Below are 14,114 nucleotides of genomic sequence, written 5' to 3' on the forward strand. Positions count from 1 at the left end.
GCATTAACAACGCTAAATTCACTTTCCCCATTTTGTCCAAAATTTTGGAATGGCGCTATCTCAACATTACCATCAAGTTGAGGTGTTCTTTCTATGCTACTGAATGAAAGTAAAGCATGAAAAGTGAACGCCACTGTTACTCGAAAGCTTCATTCATATTTGCGTCGTATCATCAGGTATTCTGACCTAAGACAATAACTAATAAATCTAGTCGTCAAACGAGCCTGCTTCTCGCGGTCGTGATGATGAGTGGGAGCGGGAGTGGCAGTAGAAAAGTCATACATCGAGGAACATCAGCCACTTACTTCACTACCAGTTATGCCATTTAATGGAGCCTATTATCCCGAGATGGCCGACGAGTGGGTAACCCTAGAACTACGTGGCGTAGAACAGTGGAGCAAACGTTCAAATTCCGCGGAAAATCATGAAGACAGCTGAACCTCATTGCCAGGAACCAAAAGCGATATTGTGCATGTGTGGCTTACACGCTAGCCGACATTAGCTTATGCCAGCCATATATATCAAAATATATTTTTTTTCATTCTGCAACTCTGAAAACATCCAAATACACAGGAGCTTTTGGTTTAGGCATTGCAGGAGGTCAGAAGTCCACTCGTTGCAATCGTCGTATCGTCGAAGTGACATAGCTTTCAGGAACAAAGAAAGAAACAAAGAAAGGAACAAAGAAAGAAAGAAGAAAGAAATCGGAGTGAAACCTTTCCACCTGGAGACTTCGTAAGATCAAGACAGAGTGAACTGGAATTCACATTGAATTCATTCGGAGCCAGGTGCCGGTTGTCAGTTGACCTTTGCTAGCCACAATACAGGTAGGATTGACTCATCCATCAAATATGGTTGCATATGGTGCCTAAAAAGAATAACGAGTAAAGGTTATCGCGCACTCAACGCCCGGACTTCCACCGACAAGTACCCAGTTCGAAACATCCAGGATTTCGCCAAAACGTTTAGGTAAAACTGCCTTTTTAACAATAGACCTGGTAAAAGTATTTAACCAGATCCCGATAGCTGAAGAAGACTGCCATTACAACACCGTTCGGCCTTTACGAGTTTCCGTTTATGACATTGGACCTACGGAATGCGGCGCAGACGTTCCAACGATTCATCGACAAGGCTTTCCGAGGTTTCGACTTCTGCTATGTCTACATCGATGACATATAGCTGCTTCATCTTTACGTAAAGAGCACGCCAGCACTTAAGAACTCTGTTCCGCTTTTGGTCAGCGCAAAGTCAATTTCTTAAGATACCTTGACCACTTTCAGCCAAATTGACCACGTGTCTATCGAACGCCGCCAACTCTCAACCTTGGTGAATGTAAAAATAAAATATACGGGGGCGAATATAGACTCGGATTACTACCTCGTTGGCATAATGCTCCGGGCTCGAATTACAACAACACCTACAATCCCCTCTGACAATCCGGTGAGAGTGAATACTGACGCCATTCACAACACAGCCCTCCGCAACACCTATCACGGAGAAATGGATACCGCAAAAACCGCATCTAACAGATGTTCTGGAGATGAAGCATCAAAAAATGATCTTCACAATCAACTAAATACTTGGCCCCAGCCGCAAGGAAAGTCGGAACGGCTGGTTCAACGATGAATATAAACCAGCAACGGAACCGAAGCCCTCCGCAACACCTATCACGGAGAAATGGATACCGCAAAAACCGCATCTAACAGATGTTCTGGAGATGAAGCATCAAAAAATGATCTTCACAATCAACTAAATACTTGGCCCCAGCCGCAAGGAAAGTCGGAACGGCTGGTTCAACGATGAATATAAACCAGCAACGGAACCGAAGATACATGCATGCATACCGAGTAGTGTTGCATTCTCAAAGAACGCGGGCACGCGCGGAGACCTACCAAGAACTTCGTCGAGCGGAAAAGCGACTTCTCAGACGGAAAAAGGGAGCCTGGGAGAACCAACAGGTCTGTGAACTCGAAACCGCACCAGGCCTGAAGTTTTAACAAAAAGTCAGCAGGATGAAGCCTTATTCACCTCCCTACTCATCCTGCCGAGACAAAGAGGGAAATCTGATTTCCGAGAGAATGGATATATTGAAGCGATGGATCGAGTATTTTGATGAACTGCTGAACAGCCAAAATATCGCCGAGTTGGAGGTCGCGTCAACTGAAGACGACGGACAAATACTGCCACCACCAAGCACAGAAGAAGCAGTCCGTGCAAGTCATCGGCTTAAAAATCATAAGTCCCCAGGAGCCGATGGAATTACAGCCAAATTAGTTAAATATGGAGGCAACCAACTACACCAAGCGGTTCATCATCTGATGCTCAAGGTGTGGGACAGCGAATCAATGCCTGGCGACTGACAACGAGGCATTATCTGTCCCATACATAAAAAGGTAGATATCACGTAGTGCAGCAATTATAGAGATAACGTTGCTGAGTACCACCTATAAGATATTATCCGCTATCCTGCTAGACCGGATAGCCTCATACGCCCATATCAAAGAGGCTTGACTTCAGGCAAATCAGCAACAGATCAGATTTTCTCTCTGCGACAAGCGATGGAAAAACTGCTGGAATGTGGCCATCAGTTGCACCATCTTCTCATCGATTTTAAAGCCGCCTATGACGCATCGCCAGGGTAAAACTTTACACGGAGAGACACATGAGAGAATTCGGTATCCCGACGATATTTATAAGGCTGACTAGACTGACCTTGGCCAAAGTACGAGGCCAGATAACAGCAGGATCACTCTCGAGACCATTCAACATCCACAACGGTCTACGACAAGCGGATACCCTGTCATGCGTCCTCTTCAACCAGGCCCTGGAGAAAGTAATTGGCAATACAGATATAAATGCGAGAGGCATCATCCTCTTCAAGTCCACCGGACTACTGGCCTATGCTGACGATGTTGACATCATGGGAAGAACAACCCGAGATGTACAGTCATCCTTCATCCCGATCGAGCAGGCGGCGTGAAATCTTCGGCTGCACTTTAATGAAGACAAGGCGAAGTAGCAAAAAAACTGCCAACTCTTGATTGCGCTCGAGAAAAAAAAAACACCGAAGAATTTTGGCGCCCCTACATAAGAATGGACGATTCCGTAGCCTACATAACGACAAAATCTATGAGCAATACCACGGCCTTCTGGTTGTGGATCAAATCCGACTCCACAGATCGCGGTGGGCGCATCTCCTAATCCGTGTGGATGGGGATGATCCAGCCGGGAAAGTCTATGATTGAAAAAGAAGACGAAGATGGCCCTGCCTGAGATGGAGCGACGGCGTAGGTCAGAACGCCAGACAGCTTTTAGGGATATCGAATTGGTGTACCTCGGCGCAAAACCGGGGTGCCTGGCGTTCCTTATTAATGCAGGCCTACACTGGATACGGGTTGTTGCGCCGTTGATGAGGATGGCGAAAATTTCGTCCGCTTCAAACAATTCCCAATTCTCCTTTCCTACCAAAGTAACTGTCTTTTTGGCAGAGAACGTGAAGTAGTCCTCTACGCATGTCCCCACTTTCACGCCCACTACCTTACTTCACATAGAAGAAAACGGGTCACCCCGTTAAAATAAAACAAAACCAGCTATCTACTGTAAAGCCGTGAAAAGCAGCCCTGTTTTAGGAAACCAACGTGTGGACATGCAAAGTTTGAAAATTGTATTTTAAAAAAACAGAGTTCTCTTTAATGAGGTGCTCCTCCTTTTATTGTACAACCTCTGATATTCTTTTAGGCAAGCTTTTATATATATATATAATTTCGGCGTCTCTTGTCAGTAAGGTCCTAGACGCATTTGTATTGCCTGGCACCGAAAAAAACCAGATCATGGCAAATTACTCCAAGCACTTCCGATTATGTTGAAGTCGTGTCGGCCACTCCACTATTAAATAATTCCTTCACAATCCATGCTATACGATTTGCTGCATTATCTTTGTATTTAAAGAGTCTAAAGTCTGGGATAATCACTTCAAGCTCAAACCATTACAAAACCCTGCTGCGGCACATCACTCCGCCCCCTAAGAGTTTCAGCGACTGAACCTGGAACTGCGTATCCCATCATTCGGCGAAGCGAACGCGACGTTGATTTGGGGCCCAAACGGGCTTCAGCCTGGACAAGGAGACAGTCTTCCTATGTCCACCGATCTCGAGCTGCAAGAAATTTTCTCCCCGCTCGAGAAGACGGTACGGGCCTTCGTATGGAGGCTGCAGCGGCTTCCGGACAGCACCCGTCCTGACGAGGATGTGCGTGCAGGAGTCCAGTTCCTTGCGCAGGCAGGTGCGGATGTGTGTCGGGCGGGAGGTGCGGTTTTAAGGCGGTGGAGGTTGTCTCTCAGCAGACGTAGCAATCCAGAGTCTCTTTTCGAAGACCGGGTCACTTAGGAGCCTTGGGTTCTCCCCATATACAAGCTCCGCGGGGCTGGAAGTAAATTTGGAATAATAAAAAACTTGTTTTTTCTTTTTTCGCTGGTGTAGATATTTATTCTTGCAAATACCAATATTTCGGGAACCACTTGTTCCCTTCATCGGTGCTAACAAGTCTTCTCCTCAGTAGGTTTATTAGTTGTATTTATACTAATCTAAATCTATACTACATACTATACTATTGTAATTATGGCTAAATGAGAAGTCGAGATTTCGCAGGACCGAGTGAATGAACCTTTGAAAAGTTTGCGTCACATTGCACAACCCGAAACTCATCCGCGTGAACTCGAAGCTCTTCTGGAGCTACAGCTGTCTGAAGGTCTGCGGATACCCTGTTGCATAAGTTGTTCGATTGTTTTCCATACAATAGCCAGCTTCTGGGGTGGTAGGGGACGCACATTCGTGAAGATAGGAGAATCAATGATGTTAATGTGGTACTGCACATTGTGCTTCACTGGCTTAGAGAAAGTACATTCGGTAGTAATCTGGCTAAACTTTTGGAGGAGTGCCAGAACACGAGAGTCAGTAATGTCCTCCAAAAATACGGAAAGATTGTTTGTCCCCTAAAACGGGGAAGCCGACATCCGCAAGATGAATTGCCATGGGAACGTCCTACGAAAGCCAAGATCCACATCCACTTACCTGTAACCGTATGTGTTAATGCGCGAGGCATTTGCCGCCGCAAGTTTCAAAGATTGTGGCAATAGCCGGTGGTGCGGGCACACCAGTGTCAATAAAATAACTACGCCTGCTGAGAGGATCATAAATTGTTAGGCGACGAGGCGCTGCGTTCTGGGTGGCCGTCGGCAGGAACCCCCACGGACCTAGGTTTTTGAGGTAGACGCGAATTTACACGGGAGCGTACATCTGGTAACTTTTCGCCGAATCTACGATGATACCAACAAATGCTTGGGTCCGTAGGTTGTCCTGATGACCTGCTACCCGATCGTCCTTTTCGGGCGGTAGACCGCGAGTGAGCTCACGACCCGCTGCCCGAACGCTGAGCGTCCAACGTGGCCCTCATTTCCGCCATGCAGGCCACAAAAGCGACAACTTCGCGCTTCAGCTCGGCTATTTCTTCTGAAGGCTGCTGAACGGCTGCTATTGTGGGACGCGCGTGCACCTCTGTCAGTCGAATTAAGAACATTCGAAATAAATTTCGAATGTAGCTAACCCTGCTGCGCCATAATACTGTAACCTTTGACAATTGATGCATCTTGATTGCTAACATTTATGTGGGGCTTACTTTCCCCTGCTTAACCTCTTCGCTCGAAATCCTTCAACTGATTATTTTGAGAGGATCCACTACAATAGGGAGGTGCAGTGACAACTTACACATTAGTTCATGTCACCTCATCTGCCAAACTCATTTTATCTCAAAAAGATATCGCAAAATCCCTAAATCGTTGGATTTTTTCAAAGCCGATCAAATTTAATTAAAATATTATTTTTTTATTATTCCTATCTTTGCAAGAAAGCTTCAAAATTAGTCACAATTGCATGTTCTTTCTCTTCATTAAAATACCGAAAAGCTCAGTTCAACATCTACGTAATTGGACCTTTAAACTGTGTTAATCTAACAATCTATAATTGCCGAAAATTCCAACCAAAGAATGTATTTTCACATAATTTATTATTTATGGATGAATTTCAAATTAACCAACATTCACAGAAACATAGTGAATGGCCACAATTGCATACTGCACTCTTCTAGCCCTGCTATAGAGGTGTTAAGGGTAACCCTTATTATGTTCTTAGTAAATGATAATTTCCAAATTTAATCCATCAGATAAAAGATATCCAGCTAATCACAGCAAAGATACCTCATAGTCCGGTAGCTCTCGAATAGCCCAATAGCAGCAAATCCCATAAAAAGGCAAAGACCAACAAACAACTCTAGCACTGAGTATCGCAAAGACAGGGAACAAGAACACCTAAGAGGCCGCAGTCTAACTGGTCTGAGGGGTCTCGTAAAGTTAAAGCGAGCAAATCGCCGCAAGAAAGATAAACAAACAACGTCCAATAAACTCCACCCATGGTCGTTCCCCTGGCACTAGCATTAGTAACTCATTACTAGATCTGGGGGGAGCACTTCTTGAAGCCCCACACCAATCCTCCACCATTTCACTCCGTCGTCGGCGGCCACGTTCAGGTGAATGAGGGAAGGCATGAACGTACGTAGAAGGCGTGCGCGTCGAAATTTCTTGTTTGCGTGACTTGATGGCTTCTGCTAATGCTAACTAAATCCGTTTTAACATAATTTCACTCCCAGCCCAGCACTTTTAGGCAGAGCCGAGGAAGCGGTGGAATCGCTTGCACTTGGCGTCGAAGGTTTGAATTCGTGCATGATTGAACCACGATATTGTGCATGGCATAAAAATGATATATGCATTGATAGTACTTGTGAAGCGTGTTGCTTCCACAATGTTGTTGCAGATGGTTTGCTTTTTGATCCGAAAGATGACCGACAGTGTGATGGAGACAGGCCCAATGACTCCCGATATATACACCCACGAAAACTTTTGTTTGGAGTTGCCTCTTTTCGACCCCCAAAGTCAGTCTGCACGAAACTAGAAAATGGAAGTGGTTACTGAATTGCATTGCTTTGTCCTAATGTTACTTCACTTTCATCTACTCCACATAGATTTCACGCCAACATTATAAATGCATGCATCATTGCCCAGTCCGTGCTATGGGAGGTTTGCAATACAACATTTACTATGGTTGAATTGTTGGTCCAGACGCCTTTGATTGATAAGACCGTAAGAATTCCAATGGAATAATTGCATTCAATTTATTCCCATGAAAGAACTTAACACGAACCTTGAATTTAACTTTCCGAAAGCGTATCAACTGCTTTATGATCCACTAGTTCCCAACGTACCTCGATCGACAGCCGACCATTTTCCCATATTACACGGGAAGGAATAATTGAAATCACGACCCTTCAGCGAGCCTCTACCTTCTTTGCCAACCATCATGTTCCACTTCAATTGCACATTTTATTAGCAATAAATTACAAAGTCGAATGGCTGAGCATATCAACTACAACTTCTAATGTCTGCCAGGTTGGCTTGAGCTTCCAGAAAGTCGGGTCGAAATAGCTCCGCGATTGGTTACCGCCATCCGCAACTCCTTGGTTACATTGGGTGCAGAGGTACCTTCTACTACGACGATATAAATGGTAATGCCATTTGTTAGGTACCAGTAGTATGGCATGCATCGAAATAAATGTGCTTCAATTTGTTCCATGACTTTGTTAGATCATCAAAGTTCAACTCGGGAAGCCACCATTTTCGAGCCAGTCTGCCAACGATCAGGCTCTGCCGCTGAGTACGTAGATTTCAATTATTTAAGATTCAGGTCGCCATTTGCCACGTTCGGATCGATTACCGCAAAATGTCGTGATTTGTTCGAAACGGAGTCACTTGCATTGGTGGAATATTTAAACGATGGTTAAGGTAAATTCTTTGGGAATGAATTAGATCGCTGAATAGTGTTTGTGGCTCATTATGAATGAATAATTGTTTTCTGTTATTGCTTTGCTTTGGATTTTCCAGGCAAGTATATTCGTAGACTATGCATACTTTACGATTCGCAAAAGTGCTAAAAAATTATTATTCCGAGCACTAAAGATGCCTCCACCAAAATTTTGATAATGGTTTCCCAGAATTTTATTACGGGTTCAATAGGAGGTCAAATTATTTGCCCATACAAAACATTTCCTGGAATGGTATCGACATTTGGGTTCGATTTGAAATTCATGCAGAAGTTATTGATACGTTCTTACGTGCCACTTTGGAAAGGTTATTGCCCCCTCTAACCCCTGAATCATTTTTATCGTCGTCGAGGCGTTAAAGCCCATTTCGGGCCTTGGCCTTCAGGATGTTCTTCCTTCAACTATCTCGATCCATAGACCGCATCCTCCTATTTTGAAATCCGAGCAGTCATGTGCTATTTTCGTCAACAGAACCTGCCCAGCGCTTTCGGGGTTTTCCTACCAGTCTTTGTCCTTCTGTCCTCTCTTCGAATATCCCTTCAGGTCTCCGAATGTCGTCCATGCCCTGAACGTGGCCAGCCCATGACAACTTGCAAAGTTTTATTAATTTGGAACCTTTAGGGTCGTCAAATATTTGGTACAACTCATGGTTTTATTTGATTCGCCATTGGTCGTCCTCTAGTTTAGCTCCTATTATTATTTTTAGGACCCTCCTCTCGAGGGTATCACTAGTTTTTCGGAAATTTATGTTAGGGTCCATGTTTCACATCCGTAGCCTAGCATGGATCTTATTATCGTTTTGTATACTCGAAGCTTTGCTGTCCTATATGTCCGGCTAGCTTTTCAAATCGGTAGGACCGAATAGAAAGCTCTATTTGCGAGCTGGATTTGTCCTTTTATTTCGTCAAGTTCATTTCCATCAGTTGTACGCTTAACTATACAAAGGTGTCCACATTTTCCCCATTATACTCGTCAATCGTTATATTTTTTCAATCTATCTGGTAGACCAACTTCGTGTGCTCATCTGTCGAGGTTTATAAAAATCCTCTTTGTTGATATGCAAGATCACGCCATCATCTTTATATCGTTCGCATATGTGAAGGTTTGACTGGATTTATAGAGCAGCGCGCCTTTTGTGTCCACCCGCAACTTTCGCATAACCGGCTCCAGCGCCAGATTGAACAGTAGATGTACCAGCTCATCTTCATGTTTTAAACCGACGTTTGTCTCAAACGCATATGTCATGCTAATAGTGACTCTGACTTGCGCTGTGTGTGGGATTTTTACCCACTAAAACCACCCCCGACTCCCTCCCTCACCGTCAGAACCACCATTACATCACGGGACGGAGTCAGCTCACTCTAGCTTTGTCACCTTTCTTCTATACGCGGCGCACGTGACCGCGCTTTTCTCCTCTCCTCTCCTGTGTCTTTCGCAGTTTGTTTTGGATAGATGTGATTAAGGAGTAGACCGCATCCCAATTCTCTTGATGTGTTACCATTTTCAGCACCAGATTTTCTGATGCCAGTATCTCTCCTAGAGATTGGCTTTGCATAGTCTATGTTCGCCATCTCATCTGCCAAGATATCAATCAGCATCATTCTAGAGATGACGAATGCTGCATCATCTACGGCAGTCCTGAAGGCAGAGCATACCCTCAGGGCTGTCATTTTGTAGACTGCACTCAGTTTTTTAGCGTTAATTTATAACCGCAACACCTTCCTTCAAAAGCATAATTGAGGTTACCACCCTGCCCTAGAGGTATACCGTAGCCCTCCCATGTTCAACATCATCCATACCAGGGCCATAATTGCAATGGATGATTTGTCGCAAACATATTGCACGTGTTGTCTATAACTGAACATCCTGTCTATCATCACCCCCAGGTATTTGATGGTCGGCTTAGAAGTGATGATGATGATATTATTTTAATGTAGGCGTAATTTCTCTTCCGGCGCTTAGTGATGAGGACCGCTTCCGTTTTTTTCCTCCACAAGTGTCAGACCAGAGCTCTCTAGCCAACTTTTAACAGCGCTGATTACCTCGTCTGAGTAGGAGCATCTTCGAGAGGCTTTGCGGCAATAACCAGTGCTATGCCGCCAGCGTAATCCACCTTCGTGGCTTCCCCCGGGGGCAGAGGAGGATAAAGTATGTACATCGTTGCACATGATGTCCCATAGAAATCGGCCCAATACGGAGCTCTACGAGACATTCGCGGAAACAACGTACTCCTGTGGTCCACCATCGGTGTCATACCAGAGCCTCCATTCGGCTAAATAACTATCAACGATAGCAGCGAGATAGGCCGATTATCCTATATATTCGGTATTCCTTCTAGGCCTGGCAACTGCAGATTTAGGTTTCTCTCATTTACATTCTTACGAGTTCGGCTTCAGAGTATTTCATTACAATATTTCTCGGTTAATTGCGTCCCTTTTAATTGATTTTCCCTTTTTATTGCATTAAAGGTAAGAGCAAATTTTTGTCCCTAAGAAAATGTCCACATGTCTTCCCGCTTAAATGCACAGCTAAAAATTGGTTGAAGAAATCGTAATAGACTTAAATGAATATTAGTTGTAATACAGAAAACCCAACAAATGTATATGGCATCACTGAAATGTTGTTTTCTTTCTGTCAAATGTGTCACTTAAGCTTCCAGCGTTTATAAAGATTCTGCAAGTTCATAAAGCAAGTTAAGTGTTTAAATTTCTTGTGAAATAACGGAAAAATCTAAAGTAGGTACGCATTTAAGAAATGTACACATGGTGATAATATCTAAAGTGCAAAACTTTGCATTATTCAGAAACGAATGAGTCCTAATAGACACGTAACCGTATCTTTAAAACATCTTTTGTTGTGTGCAAATCATTAAGGAAATCAAGTGTAAGGAAAAAACCAAACAGGAAGTGTGTGTCAAATACAAATGCTCAATGTCTACGATCAATAGAATTATCCAAAATGAAAAAAACATTTTAGAAAACTCCAAAATGCATAACCTGTCAAGCAAGCGAATTAGAAATGGTGCATGTTACGATGTTGACCGAGCTGTTTCAATTTGGTTTGATCAAATGAGAGCATCGGGTGCAATCATTTCAACAAATATGATTTTGGAAAAATCAAAACAGTTTGCTGTGACATTGAATAAGGATTTTAATCCCACTACCGGCTGGCTGTGGCGCTGGCAGAAACGTGAGGGAATATCCTTGAAAAAAATTCATGGAGAAGCTGCATCTGCCGATTCGGGAAGTGCAAATAATTTCATCAACACACTTTTCCCGAATTTGATTGAAGGTTACAAATCATCAGATATATTTGACGCCGACGAGAGTGGTCTGTTTTTAAAGCTTTACCGGTATCAACCCTAAGCAGAAAAGAAAGTCATAATAATGGATTTAAATCGTCAAAAGATCGTTTAACTTTGCTTTTCATATGTAATGCCACCGGTGATTATAAAAAAGTAATTATCATAGGTAAACCGAAAAATCCACGCTGTTTTAAAAATAAAATTGTGCCTCTTAAATACTATCCCCACCAAAAAGCGTGGATGACGAGGGAAATCTGGGAAAGTATTCTAATCTCTATAGACGAGGAGATGGCCAAACAAAACCGTAAGATTATTCTGTTCGTGGATAATGCTGCATCTCACAAAACAACAAAAATTCTGAAAAACATTAATATTCAGTATCTACCGGCCAATACTACCTCCTTGATCCAACCATTGGATCAAGGGATAATACACTCTTTTAAAGCGTATTATAGGCAAATTATAATACGAAAACAGATTTCTGCTATTGAAAGTGGAAAGACTATTGGAGAATTTGCGAAATCTATAAATATTGCATATAATTAAACATGCTTGGTGGTTAGTCAGACCATTGTCTATAACAAGGTGTTTCCAAAAGGTAAATAATTTCAGTAAGTTGTGCGTTTGAATTAGCTAAGTATTATATTTTCAGGCTAAATTCATTTCCGAATGTGACGCAGCACCATCTGCAAAAAATGAGCAGGAGGATATCACTGAAACCATCAGTGACTTATCAGGGGATGAATTCGACAACTACATCCGTTGTGACGATAATTTGGTGTGCTGTGGACAACTTACAGATGAAGAGATAGTTAAAGAAATTTCATTGGAAAAGGAAGATAATGAAGACTACTCCGATAGTGATGCAGAGGATGAAATTCCTGATGAAATTCCTAGTCTTTCGAATGTGCTAAATTCCCTAACAACCGTCCGAAAGTTTTTATTGCCTCAAAATGAGTTCATACAGGAGCTGGAAAACATTGAGGAATATGTTTATAAAAACTATTTGAAAAAAATTACTCAGTCGAAAATTACTGATTATTTTAAAGAAACTCCTGCCTCAGAATGAAATTTTTGACGCATTCTCCTTTATTTTATTAAATCTTCATATCCATTTCTGTGATTTTTGAGTTCCTTTATTTAATATGAATTTTTATGTCTTTGAGTTTTTAAATTTTTTAGTTTAAAATTAATGATTTGTTATTGGATTTCTTTCCTTTTTGTTTATGTTAATTTTTTTCATTAAATAAAATAAAACACAGGTAGTAAAGAAGTGAGTTTACTTCAAATCCAGTGACCTTATTGAAAATGTTGTTTATTGCGTTAGACACGCAATTAACGAGGATTTCCATAATTGCGTCAGGTACGCAATTAACCAGGATTTCCGTAATTGCGTTAGGTACGCAATTAACCGGGATTTCCGTAATTGCGTTCCCCGCTTAAGAGGGTTGAAATTAGTGAAATTTTGCACGCTCAATTAACCGGGAAATACTGTATTTGTCTTTCTTCTGCTCACCCATCACGAGGGGCCTGTTTTGTTTTCCACCCACATGCCACCTGCACAAATTCGTTAATTAGGTCACGGCCATCCATCTCGTCTACGATCTGCTTTGCTATATATGTTTCTTTTCTTTTTTAGGGATGATAATCATCGTCAGTTGTCTCACACCGCTTCCTTTCTTTTTTCTGAGAAACCACCTTCGTTAGAGGTTCAGAAGAGCCAGAATTTTTTGCCTGACGCAAATAAATTTAGACCCAATTTTCGCCCGTTCTGTTTTCTCTTCAATTTCTTTTTTATTTTGCCTTTTGAGAGGCTGTTGTACGATTCATAGATTATTTTTTAAAGGTTCAATCTTCAACCTGATCCCTAAAGGAGGTGGAGATGGAGGGGCAGGTCTTCTCTCATTACTCTCTCATACACCCCTTTGTGGCGAGCACCCTCCCTTGAAAAGTTGTGCCGCCCCCAAGTGGTTTCCTTCGACATCGTCATTGTAAAGTTATTTTTTCAACCCTACCCCCGGAGGATGAGGAGGCACGGAGGGAATGCAGAACGAAGTAGAAAGTGGTTCTTCTTTAATCCCGTTGAAGGGTTGTGGCGGTCGCCGCATTTGGAAAAAATAAGGCGGGTCAAAATGGGCCTTTTTATGGGAAGCCGGTCCCGGAGGAGGTAGAAGGTGAATGGAGGAATGAGGTGCATTTTCTTTGCAACACCATTAAAAATTGAGGCTATCCTCTCCCCTCAGAAAGTGATGGCACGTCAAACAAGGCATTTCGTTATGATCATAATGCTGATTTACTAACACCACCTCTAGAGGGGCAAGAATAAGAAAAGAGAATGGTTTCCCCTCTCTATCTCCGCTAAAAGCTTCCACCAATCAATTCTCCTTAAAAAGTTACGGTAATTTACCTATTGATAAGACAATTATCCGAATACGAAGTAGCCTCATCAATAAGCTTAACATGTTATGAAGACAGCCCCTTTCTGTTGCACCATGACTTTTAGAGGGGGAAATGACCACAATTCTTCCTTCCGTGTACCCTCCTCACCTCCCCACTTCCGGGTGTAGGGTTCGAAAATCAAACTTAACCTCCTCTGAGGCGTCATGATAGCCTTCCCAATTTTTGGTTGGTTTTGAAGAAGAAAGTCTTCCACTTCGCCCTCCAGATCTCCCCTGTCCTCTTCGGGAGTTCGAAATTAAAATCCTACCGTTTTGACATCCAGGTAGTCCAATTTCGAAAAATCAATACTTTCCGTAGTTTTTCAAGGGATTTTTCTCTTCCTCTCACATACCCTCCTTATCATCCTCCATCCGGTGAATAGTGTTGGAAATTCAAGCTTCACCACGATAATGCCAAACTCCATTTTGAGCCACCATAATTTTTA

General features: G+C 42.7%; 1 protein-coding gene across 1 annotated transcript; it reads left to right on the forward strand.

The window, feature by feature from the left end:
- Positions 1 to 10,913: 10,913 nt before the first annotated feature.
- LOC119648599 (tigger transposable element-derived protein 6-like) lies at positions 10,914 to 12,299 on the forward strand. The gene is made up of 3 exons (XM_038050369.1): positions 10,914 to 11,256; positions 11,334 to 11,383; positions 11,883 to 12,299. Exons 1-3 carry the CDS (start codon positions 10,914 to 10,916, stop codon positions 12,297 to 12,299), a joined length of 810 nt encoding a protein of 269 aa, XP_037906297.1.
- The last annotated feature ends 1,815 nt before the right edge of the window (positions 12,300 to 14,114 follow it).

Source organism: Hermetia illucens, chromosome 2 (assembly GCF_905115235.1).
Source record: "Hermetia illucens chromosome 2, iHerIll2.2.curated.20191125, whole genome shotgun sequence".
NCBI classification, from domain to species: domain Eukaryota; kingdom Metazoa; phylum Arthropoda; class Insecta; order Diptera; family Stratiomyidae; genus Hermetia; species Hermetia illucens.